The sequence below is a fragment of the Epargyreus clarus genome, unplaced genomic scaffold (assembly GCF_041222505.1).
Source record: "Epargyreus clarus isolate Ecla_fem2 unplaced genomic scaffold, WU_Ecla_fem_2.2 ptg000007l, whole genome shotgun sequence".
NCBI classification, from domain to species: Eukaryota; Metazoa; Arthropoda; class Insecta; order Lepidoptera; family Hesperiidae; genus Epargyreus; species Epargyreus clarus.
In genome coordinates this window covers 9,170,843-9,189,976 of record NW_027332215.1, presented here as the reverse complement: position 1 = coordinate 9,189,976, position 19,134 = coordinate 9,170,843, and the positions used below count along the sequence as shown (strand labels likewise).

The following is a 19,134-nucleotide window of genomic DNA, read 5'->3' as shown; positions in this document are numbered from 1 at the left end:
TTAATTACTTCTTTAATTGCAACAAAGATTTTGCGATACATCGTTTTAAGAATATTTGCACACTATAAATATAAATGTGAAAACCTCTATAAAACGAATTTTCACTCGCTACGTAGTATAATTCGAGTTGACAGTCACCGCAATGCACGCCAATACTTGGTCGCAGGTGCGTCGCTGGCTGAAATCTGGCTCTAGCGTTTACCTGGATCATTTATAAGAGATGTCTCTTACTTCTGTTTGTGGCACCGGGAACTGGAGGGCGATGTTCGGTTCGGCGATGCGCTCCACAATGAGGTAAGCGGCGAGGTTGGCCGTGTACGAGCAGACCAGGATCAGTGCGAAGAACCACCACACAGTGCCAACGATACGTCCGGAGAGGGACCTGAACGGGAAAAACATTCAGTAACATTTTTTTTTCAATTGGTTATTTTTTATATAGGAGTAGCAGACTACTTGATGGTAGGTGGCTCCTGCCGCCTATAGGAATCTATAATCAACCCCGGATAGGACTAGATATTCCTACCTGTGGTCGGCCACAGATGCGCAGTTACCCCTGAGGACTAAGGTAACGCATCGGAAAAGTATGTGTCCTTAACCACACCCTATTTCTGCCTCATAACAGCAGCGCTTAACACTGCTGTTATGAGGCAGAAATAGGTGTGGCGGTGGTACCGCCAAGGTCGAATCAGAAAGGGTTCTACCACCTTCGCAAGTTAAATCGGTTGTCATCGTCAACCCCTTATTGTGCCACTGCAGGGCATGGCTCTCCTCCGAGAAAAGGATTAGGCCATAGTTCACCCCGCTTACCAAGTGTCTATTGGTAGACTTCACACACATTTGAGAGTTTTTTTTTAAATTCTCTCAGTTACGCAGGTTTCTTTGCGACATATTCTTTCGCCGTTAAACCAAGCGATGATTAATTTCTAGTACATACATAACTTTGCAAAATCAGAGGTGTGTGGCTGAGATTTGAACCTCGGACTCCGCGACCGAGTAGAGAGAGAGATTCAACCACTAGGGTAACACTGCTTTTTAGAACACCTACGCGTTTAGAATAGTATTGGTCGATAAAATTACACGAATACTGTTAAAGTCCATTAAAGGATAAAATTTCCTAACAGAGAAAAGTTGAAAAGTAGGTTTTGCCGTCGTCAAAGATTAAAACTTTGGGTATCGATAAGCTAAGAAGATGGATTACTTCGCAGAGATGCTACTAAAATTGATAACACTACCAACCATTACTTTTTAAAATTTAATTTTCGGATATCTGTTAAATGGTTCATGTAAAAATAAATATACGAGAACATGCGAAATGTGAACATGGTATAGTTATAATAAATAATAAACAGATAACGTTCAATTTGGCGCATTTATATTGAATATTCGTTTAAGCTTTGCCAGGCAGTTCGATTTGTAGACATAATTCTTTGTATACAAAAACATTTAATTTAATTCTGTTAATGTCTATTCTAAATATTTGGATTATTTATTTTAAGGTTATCATTTACGTTCTATTTTGGAAAACATAAAATGGGAAATTTCGTTAAATGGTGATAAAAATGATAAGATGTTTTGTTGGTATAAAATAATTTATAAATGAAGACAAATATACCTTTTGGAAGTGTGACAATCGAAACATAAATCTGAGAATGTACGTAAGCAAAACCTAGTACATTGTAAATAACTCCAAATTAAATATTTATCCAAACAATATCGATGAGAAGAAAACTTGTGGTAATATCATTTTTAGATGTTACTAAAAAAACTATAATATCTGTCACATACATTACATACAAGTCTTCGTATTTCTTATAGCGCGTTCAGTCACGCAAGAGTACCTATTGACGCAGTCAAGCTTACAAAAATGCTAGCTGAGTATGTGACCCCATGCACCAATGCGAAGCTCATTTTGTTGTAAAATACGTAAATATTTCAAAGCCAATATCCGACCCATACATATTTATAAACATGTTACGCTCAATATAAGTAATTATTACAATTCCTGGTATCGTATTCGTAACTACATATAAAGCATTCTTTGGCACTGAACAAAAATTCGGATATTTGAATTCATATTTAGGAAACCAACAAAATATTCCAATCATTGTTTCCCAGTATGTAAATCTAGACTTTTCAAAAATTGTTTGTGATAGGTTTCCGTAACTCTGCTCGTACATCCATGTTTGGGCATGAATTCATGATCATATGATACGATCCAAAAACCATGGACGGATCAAATTAACGCTTTACCATGATGCAATAACCCTAAATTTACAGAAAAGCTTTAAAAATCATAAAACATAAATTGGTTAGCCCGTAAACTTTTATATTCCGATACAAAATGTACAACCATAACATTAACTTATTCATAAAATGGCGTTGTTGCTATCATAAACATGCAGCCCGATGTTCGTTTAGTTAAACAATAAGTTGGTCATATTTTATCACCGTTTCTGGCTTGCGACGAGAACGTAGATAAAGTTACTTTATTGCAAGTGAGATTTCGCGTCGGTAGACATAACAAGGTGATTATCGGGCCTCTTCCATGCCGGCGTTCACTTATACACGGAATATACTGCGGTATATCTCAGACACGCACGATTTAACACGAGACATGGAATTTAATCTAGGGTTCCGAAGCGCACCGCGTTATATTGACCGCATTACTTAAAATTCGCGTACATTGGCACCCGACATTTTGTTGTACAATTTCACTGAAATCGTAAAAGAAACATTTTATAGCATACCTTGGTACAACGTCGCTGCCTTGTTGCATGAAAGATCCGAGCGAGAACCAGAAAGAATTCCATAGGCTGAAGTCGTTGTGCAAGATTATCTAGAAAATTGAAAACTGTTTTTAATTTTCCGTAATAAAAGATCTCCAAGATACAGCCTGTATTAAGTTATTCCATCGAGACTGGTAATGACAAAAGTGTAATTTTGTAGAATTTTAAACCAAATATGATTAATAAATATAACAAAAATACCAAAATAGAAATAAAAAAATACTTTCAATTATAAAGATATATATATATGTACCTCGTTAGTGCTGCTGATTGGATGATCCATGTGAGAATCCACTGACTCTGAACTCCATTCCTTGGGTGAGAATCTTGATACCAAGAAAAGAACAATGCTTACAGCGAAGAAACTGAAGAGAACGCATAGCTGTAACAAAATTAGGGCAATCAATTCTTCGTAGAAAATTTCAGCCACCGTTCGCTGTTTTGTACGTAATGGAGCGTTAAGTGTTATCGGATTGAATCTCTTACCGTTCGACTTTTACGGTATAAAATTTTAGACCATACATCAGATCTGAGCTCATCCATCACGGGGATATCGTAAAACAATCAAGTGCAACGATAAATAAATATTGGAAGGAAGCTGCGGTATATTCGGATGCGTGTTTTGAATGAACAATGACAAATTAGTTTATACTGTCCCAATAGTTCATCGTTATGCCACGCTTGTGTAAACGGATTTGATGATAGCGCTACGATATGCGAGTTCTGTTTGTATTTGCTTATTTTTCTATACACGCTAAGCTAGGACAATTAATAACTCACTAATTTCGATAATCTTACGTTTACTCATATTTTCATAATTTTGTTAGTACGAAATTGTTCTGTATCGATTTTCATTACTACATTTTCCTTCATTTAATCCTTCTTGGATCACATGATCACACGAAAGCGTTTATTGAAATTTATCATTCGTGAAGCCATGGCCCATGTTTGAAAATGTCATAAATCAGCCACGAGCTACAGCATAGATTACAACTGTCACAAACATCCATGTGTGTGAACACGGTTTTATCGACGGAATGTGCGGCGTGTTCCGCGGCTTGGGAAGCTCTTGTTATGTAGATGTCGGTAACTTTTACCCACTAGTTTGTTCCTTCTTGTTCCCACTCTTATTTTATATTACTTTTCGACTTTATAACCGTAATGCGGGACTGTATTCTCACCGAATTTTAGTTGTATATCGTTTCTTTACAAACATAAAAATAGTTGTTTGAAAAATTCTTATAACATTTACATAATTATTAGAAGACCTTTGATCACATGTAGCAAATTGTTCAAATTTTCTATTCGTATAGCCAAAAGTACCGAAATGTTAAGCCAACCGAACCTTTATTGACAAAACAAATAATGTTTATAGCACCAAAACTTTCATGATAATTATAAAACTTGAATATCATTATCGAGATTTTCATGAACAAATTAGAATCTTACTTAAAATTACCTTAATTAATTAACGTATTTCAGCATAATAAGCTTATATTTTTAAATACTTATCTGGACTATATGTTAAAATAAAAAAGGTTAAGTACTAAAAATTATTTAAATATTACATTTTATATATTGTGTTGTAAGCAAGGTAGGTATATCGTTATTGTTTAGATGTTGAATCTTAAAATGAACAAACTTTCTAGTTCTTGTTAGTTTATTCTATATAAAAAATCTTTATTTCATAAAATAACACAATTTAGTACACAATGTTATTAGGTGCAGGGTAACATTATAGTAAGATTGGACATAACATTAATCTTCAGTTGCCTAAACTGGGCGTGAACCTGTAATGTATAAGTTAAAGATAGTTTAAAAATATTTATATTGAGACATCGTCATACTTATCACAAACTATATAATAGGTTCAAAGAATGTGAGTGCGCTCGATTGTTGGATATTTCCATTAATATCTTCTTTTTATGACCTCTATATTTATAGTCATACAGTAGATTACATTAGTGGACATTATTAAAATATTCAACATACTAGCTGGCTGCTAACCCACATATAAAGTTATTCAAATGGTATATGTAAACGTTAACAAGCTATATCACTGCTTCCGAAGTATGTCTTTAGGCAAGAGGCAGCGTAAGTAACCTCGTAGTACTTTTTAAAGAAGAAATATATTATGACCTGTATTATTTTCATTGAACACATAAAAACAGGAGTTACAGCTACGACTCACTGTACGCATTATTCATTCGACATTTACATTGTGTGAAATGTTCGTTGTGATCTCATTCTTCCGTTGATTAAAGCTTTCTAAACTTACCCATATTTCCTTAGATAGAGGCTTCAAAAAGCTGAAGGTTTCAGAAACTTGCTTGGGCTTCTTCTTAACTGCGAAAATGGGAGACTTTACCGACATGTACGGTTCACTTAGCTCCACAAGACTCAATCGCTCTGGTGTGATGACTAGCGGTGCTACGGCGATATCCACTTCCTGTGAAAGATACATACTATTAAATTTCGAACAATCACAGATATTAGATGCATGTCTGTGTGACAATATTGTGTTTTACATGTGACGGTAACAACTCCCTGTCCCTTTAGTATGTGTTTTTACGTTTTGACAAAAAATACTATTTTGGTATTTGTTTACGTCATTATTTTTCGGTAAGAAAGAGGTATCTTATATATTAATTGAACCACCTCCGTCAAAATGCTGGAACCATATGGATCCTATAAAAATAAAAGCGTTTATAGCTGGTACTTCTACACTCTCTTTTCAGCACATTTCACCATTTTGTAGCCTAACTTTATTAACGCCCAAAATTTACTAACTTTGATAATAAAAATTGAAATGAAAAAGAAATTAAAACCCAGTTTATTAATTTTATTTCTCTTTATTTTACAAATGAAGTCTCATACGAAAACAGAGTTTCTATTGGAAGATTAGAAACTAAATGTTACATAAAACAATCTAAGATTCAGCAAAAATAGAAAACCGAACCACGGTTAACGCGGGTGGCGACGCGCGCTTTTCTGACCTTTAATAAAAGGCGAGAAGACGCGCTTTCTAAATACAATGAGTAAATTGGAAACTTAGCCGGATATTAAATCGACGGTCGACAGTTAAAGTTTAAATAAACGTGGGCCGGTAGAGTCGATTCTTTACAACTGCAATAAGACATTGTTAACGTAAAGTTTACCGGCCTTAAAGTTATAAAGAGGAGGGTGTTAAAAGAATAAGGTGTTTTAAGGGTGTTATTTACTATGTATTAGTAATTTATTTGCTACAACGTAAGACATTGGACTATCTCTTGTACGACAAGAGATAGTCCAATTTCTTACGTAATAAGAGCAATAAAGGATCATGGGAGCCAGAAGTTAAGATATCAAGAACAAATAAGGATTTTTAAATAGACCCAGGAATAGACTATTATCAGCCTTATATCTGGCAGCGACCACTTAACGTCAATGACTACGTGATACAAAAAATATTCCGTAAAAAAAACCCTTAAGTATTCATTTCTCGCGACTCACAAGCATTGGCAAGGATTTAATCTAAATATGAATATCGCAGTAATTATAAATAATTTTAAATGCACCGGTTTAATGTGCCCTCTATTGTACAACCGCACAAATAGGTTGGATACCGTCCAAAACCGATTTATATGGAACTTATGTTCAAGCGCAGGAAAGAGGGAAGCAATGAACGACTATGACTAGCAAAGTCGTAGTTGCGAATGGTAATATACTTCGAGAATGGATTTCGGAGTAGTTATTTGAAATTATGGCGCTCGTGTAATGTACTGCTGGATTTTTGCGGCTACGGTCGGCATAATTTTGAAGTTGGTTGTAATTAATTTTCATTTCGTTCTAAACACATAATTATGTTTATATTTCGTTCTACACTATAACGATGTAGCTACGCTATGACAGAATAAGTCGGAAGAAGATAATTCTGTAACAACAGATTTATATCTGTTCATTTAGATTTTATAGAATTTTGGTCACCATATCAGTTTGCCATGTATGACAAAAATATATTACAGATATAATATTTTAGCCCATACGATTACATAGATCTAAACCAATATTACTCTTTTACAATTTAAATAAGGGTTTCAACACACTTTATCCTAACACTAAGTTTCTCTACGTTATTGTCACACAAAATGACACCGGGCGGAAGCGAACCCGAAACTTTTTAATAGGGGTATCATTAGGTAAAAATATTAAAAGAAAACAGCTTAACAAATAAAAAAGCACAGCGTTATAGTGGGTAGTATCCCGCTGCGCGTTAAGCCGTTAACGCCACCAACTCCTCTACACCACGGAACCGAACGTTATTTACAAGAAAAAATATAAAACGTACAGCGCCCGAAAGCCGTGGATTGGATACCTGGGTGCGGTGACATTTTCCCGAACCCTCTTTGCACCGAAAATACCGGAATAGACAGAGCCCATAAACGGTCGACGTAAACTGAGTTTTCATATCTCGAGTTCATAACGGTTTTGAAAACTCCACTCTCGTGCCGCGCGAATTCGGAAAAATATCTATGAGAGCCCGACATTTATGATGCAGGATTCGATAAAATTCTCATTGGTATTTTTCATTATCATCAATTTACAAAACGAAGTAAGATAGCATTTTGAGTTAATTAGGACGACTAATACTACTACTACTAGAGTAATCGCAATTCTTAAGTTCAATTACTTTTATTACGTTTGACTTGCTCTTGAAATTTATACAAAAAAATTACAAAGTCAACCATTCGAGTATTATTAGAATAAGCTAAGTAAACCCTATTGTAATACTCCTTACTGCGGATGGGCTATTATAATTATTTCTTTTAATTAATGTAATAAGGAACTGAAGGTCACTTTTCTGAAGTGGTATATTTTTAGATTATTTTATTTACTATTTATTATAATCTTTCATGCATTCGTGCAGAAAATAGATAATGCTAATTTACATGGTAACACTACTATGTGGTATAAGGCTATCCTCATTTCCTTAAAAATACGGAAGTTCATAATAGCTTTTGAACGTTAAAATAGAATTTTATAATGGACGCAGCGTTATGGTCTTACCTTGTCTAAGGAAAGCTTACGTCTCGAACATCCTACTCTCCTCTACCGTACTGTTACTTACATTCCGTCGCCGCTGCTCTTTCACTGTTCCTTCTATTTTTGCCTCTTTCTCTGGATCGCTTCATTAAGTACTGTAGGTATGATTTCTATTTTTTCTTTGGCACGCTCGAGAGATTTTTTTAAGTTATCTGTTTTTGTAATATTACTTTTACTTTAATACTTACAGAAATACTCCGATCAACTCCGAGATCTAAAATTTGTGTTGTTGCTGAAGTACGTGGAATCAACAACCTAGCTAGCTATTTAAATATATAGGTAACAAACGTAGTCAACAAAGATCTATGCAACAGTTGAACTGTCAATTTATAAGCGCGACTTCGTTCAGCCGTAACAATATCGATACCTTGGAGATACCGTTGGATTGACGCCCGGCTGTCGGCGAGGCGATGAAGCGAACTGGGCATTGATACGACACCGCCATATACTTAGGCTTGTGCGAAAGTTCCGACAAAATCTATGTTCGTAATTCATATAGAAGCTTGGTTTTTTTAAATCCATTTATTTTTTAAAATAATATTACATTATGAATTTTGGCGTGATTTTATATCAGGTCATGATCAATTGTTTTATATGTACCTACTTTTTTTTTTGGGTTCTAAACCATACTTTCTTTGCCTGTATCAGAAGGTTGTAATCATAAGCCATTTTTTTTGTAGTGCTGTTGTTAATGAACAAAAAAATCCTCGGTAACAAACTTTCATCACACCATAACAAATTTAATCTCGCATTTCTTTGACTAAGAGCAGTTTCGTGCCATTTTTTTTATTAAACGTTCTGATAGTGGGTTGAAAAGATGTTTCTTACACAAAGCTCCTTTGAGAACGACAAATATTGAATACTTTAATATAGAGGCCTAGAATTCATTAGACTTGGAGCAAAAACGTGTGCATGTCTTAAGCATGCTAAATCAGATAAAAAGATATCAATGCAGATGCAATGCAATATTATTAAGACACTAGTTGCGCCCCGCGGGTTCACCCGCGTTAAACAGTGGTCTTTAAATTGTGCCTCCCGGGGCCCCAATATAATTTCAAGGTCTTCCTTTAGTACACGTAAAATAATAGAAAAAACGTAATTTTGCCCTCCTAAATAGCAATTATAAAAATACATGTAATGTAAAAATATTAATTTTATAATAATAGAAAAAATATCATTTTACAGAAACTAATAGAAATACTGACATTCACAAGTTTTTCAAGTTCCGATGTTCACGTGTTAAAATATCGTTCAGTCAAGTCACTCTTATCTTTATAATTTTTAAATTATCCTTCCAAATCGTGTAAAAGACAAATATTATCTACTAATAACTTGAAAAGGGATAAAAGTATTTATTTCATTAAGATTTAATAATAAAAAATAAGCATAGTTAAATAGAATAAACGAACTTTCGGATTTACAACCCGCATCCCCACCGATTCCCACGAAAGCACCGATAAGCTGTTATAGCATGCTACCATTAAATGATAGCCAATAAATACTGAATAAATGCTTTCGGTTCCTTAATACTTACACTTTTGTGGTAGTTTCTATTGATATACAAATGTTCAGTAAAATATTCAATAAAGCCGTAACGGGCCCGTGGTTGGAATCCCAGGTATATATCTCATTTTTTAAGTATTAGAAATTAATGATCAATTGTTTAAATGTGAAGGAAAACATCGTAACAAAACCTTAAATGTCTTAAAAAAACTGAAAAGCCACCCATAAGGCCTCCTACATGTTTAAAAATTTTATCTAATGATAGCTATATAATATGGTGTATTTCCCTTCGAAATGCGATAACGTTTAAGAAATTGACGCAGTAGCAATTATACATCTAAAAGTTTATCGTTTTTAAGCTGAATTAGGTCTTATTTGTTGGAATTGAATTTTCTAATCGATCTTTCAACACTGCTTTTAGGATGAGCCACACGTTTTTCGTGTAAATTATTTTCTGTTCATCTTTTTTACAGTCCCGTATAAAAACATGGCTCGTAAGTATATTAAAATTGTATTTTTCTCGAACAATAATTTCACGTTGCCTCCTTTCTAGAGACTAGTGCACTATTGAAATAATTATTAAGAGTACAGCTGAGCCGCTTAAGGGTATCAAACTATCAATATAATGCTTTCAAGCTTACTCAACTGAGTAACCACATACATCTCCTACAAAAACCAGGTCGATTTTAACTTTAATTACTACTTAATTTAAATGTTGAATGTCCACTGAGTTACTAATTAATGCTTAGTTTTTGTATAGAAAAAATAAAAACTATACTTAGTTTTATACTGGAAATTCAACGTAAAAAAATAAAAAAACTAGAGAATATATTATCTATCACATCACGCATTAGAACTCTATCTTAACTCGTACTGTCGTTTGCATACAAACTACTTGGAGATAGTTTGCGCCTTATTGATAGGATGCCTAGAAATTAAGAATGCAGACAAAGCCTTGTTTCCCTGGTACCGCATTGAGTGTCCTCCAAGCCGCCATCAGCACGCTCCATGACCAGAATACATCCGCTTTGATCAATACAGAAGAAGCCGGCATATATCTCGTATTTCGCAAAGCTTGTGTGACTGTTAAGAAGCAAATAACTATTGAGTAATCAATTTGTGAGAACTTCGTAATAGTTTTTTGATTTTACATCCTACCAACTTTTGGCCACGACTTCGTACACGTAGACTATTAGACAATGTAATACAAACACTTATCCCTTATCTAACCTAAACCTATATCCAAAAATCCGTTTAAAGTATGGATGGCGTATCAAAAATGAAACCATTGTTCAAATTTCATAGTTGTAGCTTCAGTTGTTAAGAGTCTTCAGGCTCTACGATAATTAGTTAGTTAGTGAGTGCGTATCCTTTTGCTTATAAATTAAAGATACACGGGCAAAAATATATAATTTTATAAAATAACTACTTTTACAGAATCATATTATTATATATTTTTACATTACACAAACATGGTTACATAAATATGTACACATAAATGCTTTAAGGTAATGCCAAGCTACGGCGTAGCCCTTATACGCCATCATGTATCCATGACCATGACCATCAAAAACCCAACCAACTGTTTATTAATATACTCATTTCTTTTGTCACAAATATTAATAGTTAAGCATCTATTTATTAATCTGTACGTATGTACAATAGTCCCCTGAGAAGTATATTAGCTTAGTGCATGCCACCCCTCCTACACCGCTACCGTATTACTGAAACACCATCATAAAACAACGTTGATAACAAAACGAAACATTTTAATCTTCTTTAAATACATGTAACCAACTTAATATTTAATTGGCATAAAATAATATTTTTGTCTACAAATTATAGACAAAACAAGAAAATGAAGTTTTTTATTAATGTTTATTATAACAAATTCAGTATACATATTTATTTTACTTAAATGATGTACTAAGAACCATTGAGATTTATTAGACAAAAATAAAAAATCGAAAATGTTTTTCTTTCATTCATTGATCCTTGAACAAAATATACCAATCACTACTAAATTTGTTTGTAATAATGTTACAAGCTTTAAAATTTAATTGCAAAACATCCTTTCAATGGTCAAATTTGACCAAATTCATTTAAAAAATGTTTTTATACAATATATATTAAAATGTGATTTAAAAAAAAAACAAAAGAAATGCCGGAGCTCGGTTTCGAACCAAGGACCGTTAGACCTTCAATCTACCGCTCTCCCACTAAGCTACTCCGGCTGTGCTTGTATTGCTAAATAAATTGATCACTATCGTGAAAATCCTGTATCGACGCTGAATATTAAATAGTAACACGATACACATAGGGTCTAAACTGAAATGGCGAAGCACAGAGGAGGCTTTTATAAAGTAATACTCGCATGTTGTAGTAGTGAAAACTCGACCGTAACTAAGAGAAACGCTAAACTCGAAATGCTCTGAGGTATAACATGAACAGTTGTCTCTGTCTATAGATTATGTTTCATTAATAAGGTTGATATTTCTAAAATAGTTTTTATCTCCTACGAAACGTTGTTAATTTTTGAGTTATTTGAAAAATACTCAACACATATAAAAATTGGTTTAGCATAGCTAACCGAAATTTAAAAGCAATGTGAACCGGTTTATTAAATTACATTGTTTGTGTAAATATTTGGCATTTGGCTATTGTTAATTTGACAGTAGGTGCACGTGCAGTAGGGTGCACGTTAGTAATGTTAATTATGAATGGTATTTTTTTGTTTAATATCTTATCATTATTTTTGCCCCGCATTACACACTATGTTGTGCTTCTTCTATATAAAAAATGAACAAGATTGTAACGGAAGAATACTTAAATAACGAATAACAAATAAAAATTAATATGGTTTTTACAGATTTTTAACCGAAATCAATGTTAAAATATATTTAATGTTGTATGTTATCATCGTAATAAGTATTTCTTCGTATAGCCTTTGAAGGCTGTGACAAGGTTTATGAGGAACAGGATTGTATACAAAATGATAAGCAATTATTACGTCAATATCGGGGTAACATTAATTACATAATTTTTGAATTATTGATTTTACTTTAGGTTGGTGTCAATGTATAAAATTTCATATCACATTGTTCGCGAACATTATACTCGTAGGCATTGCAAAATTTGCTTCAAATGAACTTACGCCATTAATGACGGCTACGGTCAAAGCGTTCAATTATTTAATGCTTTGACCGTCAGCCGTTTCCTTGGTTAGTGTAAAGCACCGATATTGATCATAGATTTTTACTCGACTGTGAACACTGGGGAGGGAAATGCTTTTCGAGTATGTAAATATATCTCATTCTTTATCAAGCTCTACAACCCAAAGGGCTTGATAGATTTTAACATATGTGGTGTCGTTGGATTCATCTAAATGAGTCTTGGTAGGTTCTTATTTTACATATCAATTTTGTCCTTTATATAAAAAAATATTGTTTAACAATAATGACTTGTTTAAATTGAATTAAAAATAATGTCACGGATTTGACCATTTAGTTAAATAGTGTAAACAAGACTATTAATGTTGTCTTTTCAATATACCTATTAGATATATAATTTTAAACGATATAGGTATATTAAAAACAAAAGCTTTATAAACAATAACTTTAATAGCAAAACGGTAGTCGGTATCCGGTCCCGTAGAAGGCAATAAGACCTAAATTTTCTTAAAGTACTTTTTATTTGTAACCTTTACGCTCGCTTATCCGAGAAATTTTCAAAGAATTATTTCGTATAACAAAGACAGATCTCTCGTAGACGTTCTTTATGAAAACAGACATCAAACTTATCATGACGAAAATACCAGGAGGTCATCGCTTCCATTCGCAGAAGATACCCAGTTGCTTTGTCCAAAAAAACGCGTAACAACAGATAAAAGTGGGAACATATTTCGTATCTCTTAGTAAATGGGAACAATACAGAAATACTGACGCGGAAATTAAAAGAAAAAACAAAAGCAAATTGCCCGTAAGAGAGGAGCGGTACCGCGGGCAGGCCTATTTGCTTAATGACGACTACTTTTCTCGTTTCTACGACCCGCTGCCTATACAGGTCCCGGTTTTGGGTAAATTTCCAAGGCATTATATGTAACGCGATTCCTAAATAATTTGTTATAGTAAGCTACGTAGATGATTATACTCCTATTGGGTTCCGTATCTACACGAATGTACTAAAGTGATAATTATAAATACAAATGTTGAAAATTGCACGACTCATGATGCGAAGCATCAGAGAGTGCTTTACGATCGAAAAATTTTTTTCGCTTCATTTTGGCGGCTATTTTTATTATTATAGCCTTGATAGTTCACGGAATCAAGATATTTTGCATACTATTGTCGAGATAATTTAATGGAGATTAATTCCATACTTTTTAAAAATTGATTTACTGCAATATAATTGGAAAAAAACACCAAAATAGGTCAAAAAATTTTCCTGTCCGTCATGTGTGAAACCTGAAAACACTGTAACTTGTGAAAAAATCCATCATTTGAGTTTTTTTTTTTTTTTTAAATTCTAATCGACGATTGTAGGTCACTGAATGCGAATGATTAATTAATTCAGTGTCGTTTAATTGCAATTAATAAAAAACGAAAACTACAAGACTGTATATCTATAGATATTATGTACATTTATTCCACCAGGGGCGCTTGTGCAGTACCTTCTTCCTACTACAGCTGTTTTTTCGGCAATTAATTTTGAACGACTTAAGTTTTTTTTTTAATATTTCATAATTAAATGAGCATTATGAGTCGTGCACTTTTGGATTTTCCAAACTTTTTAATTAAGCAATTAACATTGTACAATGTACATTCCTACAATGTACAGTCTGTCTTATATGTCAACCATTTATGACCCCGAGACGGTCCTACTACTACGGTGTTTGTTTGTGTATGAGAAATCGTTTATAACATCAAGCCTTTATTATTTATTGTTGTAGCGGCCACCGTTATACATACTATGTAAATTCAAGTGTCTATATATGGTTCAAAATATAGAGCCCTGAGACAGACGGACAAACGGCGAAGGCTCATTAATAAGGCACCGATTTTACCTTTTGAGTACGGAACTCTAAAAAGATTAGTAACAAATGGATATATTACGCTACAAGTAAAATGTATAAACGCTGATCAAACTATAGTAGCTAGGTACATGCTAATACGTGACATATCCATTACAGACAGGTGCACAACACTTTATTTCATACAGTTGCACAGTAAAATGTACAGAGCAATATTTAAAAAGTTCGTGAATAATGAAACAGTACCACATTTAGCTACATATCACAGTACCACTTATTTCAAGAACTAATGGATATTAAACGAAAAATACTCTTTTCGTTCTATATATTCAAACAAGGCTGATTTGTTTTTCGATGTGATGATTTTCTTCAAAATACTTTTAAATGGGTAATAATGAATTTTATATGATACAACATTTTGCTGATTGGGAGCAAACCTTTTTATGTTCTCGTACAGAGTACGGGACCCACAATTAGGGCAGGCCTCGGGCAAATCCAATGCGGACTGATGGAACGGAGTATTAGCTAACAGCCATTCGAATATTTTCAAACCATCTATTACGTATGGCCTCGTATAAATTTCGATAGACTACTGTCAAATTACATTAACAATAGCTTATGTTATGATGAAATCTTACATACATTCTCCAAGAATACTTTTTTTATTTTTCTTGAACTAATTACTAAGGTTTTCGAAAGCGATGCAAAAATTGCTAAGAAAAATATGTACCTATACACATACCTTCGCAATATTATTTTTCATTCAAGCACTTCCGCGAAAGGGACTATTTGTATGGATTTAAGATGAAGTAAAAAATGGCTTAACAATCTGGTTAAGCCTCAAAGATAACTTTTCTATACGCTCATTCTGAGTATCAGTGGGAAAAATGAAAATGTAACTATATATACGATGCTATCATATTTCTGGTAACTGATTCAATGTATTATCCTACATCAGGAACCTTCATTATTGGACATACAACTACTATCATAATATGAAGAGTTAAGACCATAGTATAGTGCCCCGATGCGAATTTAGGAATTCACATAACTTTAAAACTTTTCAGTGAAATCACATGCGATCAAGGTTTTCTTGCAGTAGTACGGCTTACGAGTACATTACACTATTTTTTTAAGGTATCTACTGTTGGAATATAGCAAAAACTCAAGCCTCTTATAATGTATAATATTCAAGTAGGTTATATATGATAAAGCTGGCAGCTGAAAAACATATATTTTACTTCTTCTGATTTGTCATTCTGTCAATGATTCGATATAATAAAAAGTATCTTTTTGGAGTGAATTTCATTTTATTATATTTCATAGTTTATTTTCTGGTTCTCCTGTGGCCATTTCCCAACATCTACAATTAAAAGAGGAATAGAAATTCCATGTTGTACAAAGACAGTCAAGCAATTAAAACTCGGTTTCGTGTTACTCAATCAAGGGGAAGTAAGGCGAAATTTTCATTTGTTTAATAGGAAAATCCTTTCAGCAGAAACCTGAGACCGATAATCAGGTTCAATCAAATTTTATGATTTATTTCCTCCAATATAAAGGCGGTAACGACTGTGACGGTCGTTTGGTATTTATTGGGAGCGTACGTTTCGTTTAAAATTTATGGACCATCTCGACGGTCGGGTCTATAATTTATTTTAACTGGAAATTTGCGCATTATTATCTGTATAAAATGTTGTAAACGGTAATCGTTGAAGTGATCGTTGACCTGAGATCAGAAAATAATTTTAATGTTTCTTATTTTTGTAGGACTTCTAGTAATTTCATACGTTTCAAAAAAGTATTTTTGTAATCTTTTGAAAAATATGGTAAGTCTATTTAACAGACCTTTTCCACTATTAGGTTCAATATTCTAACTAAAGAAGAAAACTCCCTTTTCGAGGGGGAAACCTTCAAAAGGTACCCGGTGCCGTGGGAGCGACACAGAGTTATGTGGGATTCTTACTGCACTGAAGTTAGCGCGTTGCCCCGTCTGGCTCCGCCCAAGTGAGCATGACGCTCACCATATCGTCTGGTGTACACGATATCACCACACATACCGCCGTCCTTCCCGGGGCTGGTCCTTTTAGTTGCCTGTTGTGACAGGCAGGGAATACCGTAGCCCTATTCTGGTCCCGGAAGAATTTTATAGCCCCTAGTATACCTCAATGACGCTTCCTTAGGCCAAGACTAATATGAAGACGAAGCAATAGTAAATCCAAGATTTTTATCAAGCGCTTAGTTATGTAATATGGGAGCTTGTAACAATTGAAGAGGTAAATTATTTCAATAAATTTCTATTTGCATAAGTGCGGTTATGACGCGTGTGCGAACTTGTACAGTAAGGATAAAATACTTATACGAGACATGACATGCCACTTCGACCTCAAGGATAACAATAGAATAATCAATCAGATAGAATTTCCATTCTATATGCGATTAATTATTATAAATGTAGTACAATAATAGCTGTTTTAAAATCTAGTCATAGCAATTGATATGAAAAGAACTTTCCATATTTCAGCTTTACAACGTTAATAGCGAGATCATTTTTTTATTTAAAATAGAATCATTTTTATTTTTCCGTCATTCTCAAACGAATATAGACAACGGACCTTTTGTGTTCTGGAAAGCTTAAATTTTATATTTTAACGAGCTTCTGCGTCCCTCCGCAGTCATTTTTTTGTGCCTAGATATTATCGAAGTAGAAATGGCCCTGTAAAAGTCATCCTAGCGTTAAAGTTTCATCTCAATAACTTCAATTGTTTTAATAATCTCACGCATACACATATTAAAAACATTTTAATAGCCGTTTTTAGTGTAGTTTCCCGAACATTACGAAGGATAAACTAAGAAGGAATGTGGCATTTAAAATTGTAACTATTTTTTTGTTATACATTTCAATGTAAGTAGTAATATTTACGTAAATAAAAAAATATATTCTGGATATTTTACATGAACTGTATCATCTATAATGTACACTAAAAATGAGGGTAGTTATCACGAATATTTTTTAAGAAAATGCTTTTTCTTGAAGACAGTTGCCGAGTGATTAAACTTAAGCAGCTATGATTTTTTTCTAAAATATCTTCTGAAATAGAATATTGTTATAAATAATGTTGTATTCAGTACCTTTCTCGCCACTTCACCAACAATTCCTGACCAGATGTCCGTTGCACTTTCGCCGCCAATTTTCCCATCTCTTGCCAGCCGAAGTTCATCTGGAAAGTTTTATCTATCTTAGTAAGTATTATTCACAACTTATTTCTATGACAGAAAAATGGCATCAAATTGGCAGCCAGGAACTAAATAATCTTTCAATGATACGTGAAATACACAGAAACTGGCATGATTCACTTGTTGTACAAACAAAGGTGTAAAACCAATTTTTTCTTTGACATGTTTCATCTTGTGTGTTTGAAGGTGGTAGAACCCCATGCTGTCCGACTCCGGCGACACCACCGCCATCCCTATTTCTGACTCATACAGTAGAGTTAAGCGCTGCTGTGTTTTGTTTTAAGCGATGTGGTAAGGGAGACATACTTCACCGAGGCGTTTCAGCTTAGTTCTCAGGCCTTAGACCTCAGATAGGAAAATCTAATCCTTTCTGGGGTTGATTACAGATGGCCATGGGCAGCAGTAGCTACTTACCATCAGGTGGACTGCATGCTCCTCTGCATCTCTTATAATATAAAAAATATGTAATACCCTAGGCACTTTCACAAAAAAGTGCTCTTAATTTTCAGTTACCTAATTTTGTGAAAATCTGTCAAATTCTATAATAACTTACATTTAATCCCGAGCCTCTTAGCGAGCAGGTCAGCAAGGTCCTTGCAGAAGCCGTGATACAGCGACGATTCCCGCATAGTGTAGTCGAGTTCCGATGTCGGTTTTATCATCAAGTATGGATCTTCCAGAATGGTGCTGATGATGTACGTTTTGTTTGTATCGAAGGAAATCGGTGAGCGGAGAAGGGTGTACCGTGGTCGTACTAAGTTCAGGCCTTGCTTGTCGCTCCATGTTGCCACCTAAGGTAAAATCAAAATTACGGTTAGAATTAAAATTAAATTTTATTACATCCACTACGCAACAGTGATTAAACGTAGGTCAGCTAGCCGCTTTTTTAGTTTAATATCATCATCATCATCATCAACCCATTACTGTCCCACTGCTGGGCCTCTTCTCAGAATGAGAAGGATTAGGCCATAGTCCACCGCGCCAAGTGCGTATTGGTAGACTTCACATACCTTTAACATTTTTTTTATAAATCTCTCAGGTATGCAGGTTTCCTCACGATGTTTTCCTTCGCCGTTTAAGCAAGTGATAATTAATTTCTAATACGCACATAAATTTGAAAATCAGAGGTGTGTGCCTGAGATTTGAACATAGGACCCCTCGATCGAGAGGCCGCGTTTTTTAACCACAAGGCTATCACTGCTTCTTTCAGTTTAATATACAACCATTTATAATTTTATGCATTTAACTGCAAAATAATGAGGTGATCCTAGACGCGCGGTTAACTGCCTCCGCGGTAAACCATTGCATAAGAGAATATTAAGAAGTTACTCTTACTAATTTTATTAATATATTATTTGAATATATTATTTACTAGTGTTATTCATATATTATTTGGAGGATATTTATTTATAATGTAGTAGAAGAACCTAGGTGAGCGATAAATTTCAATACTAGTTATGTTTCTATTAGATGAGGTTGAAACCGAAATCTAAATGAACG

General features: G+C 34.0%; 1 protein-coding gene and 1 non-coding gene across 2 annotated transcripts in view; both read right to left on the bottom strand.

Moving 5' to 3' along the window:
- Nucleotides 1-19,134, bottom strand: part of LOC140743349 (glutamate receptor 1) — a 138,580-nt gene that overhangs the window by 13,460 nt on the left and 105,986 nt on the right. The window contains exons 9-14 of the mRNA XM_073074523.1: nt 18,188-18,425; nt 17,530-17,618; nt 5,065-5,235; nt 3,040-3,168; nt 2,748-2,836; nt 232-382 (exon numbers count right to left, since the gene is read on the bottom strand). Of these exons, the coding sequence (XP_072930624.1) occupies nt 232-382; nt 2,748-2,836; nt 3,040-3,168; nt 5,065-5,235; nt 17,530-17,618; nt 18,188-18,425 (867 nt within the window). The remainder of the gene's footprint in view (nt 1-231; nt 383-2,747; nt 2,837-3,039; nt 3,169-5,064; nt 5,236-17,529; nt 17,619-18,187; nt 18,426-19,134) is intronic.
- On the bottom strand, nt 11,534-11,605 carry TRNAF-GAA (transfer RNA phenylalanine (anticodon GAA)). The gene has a single exon. It is a non-coding gene; the product is annotated as a tRNA-Phe (tRNA).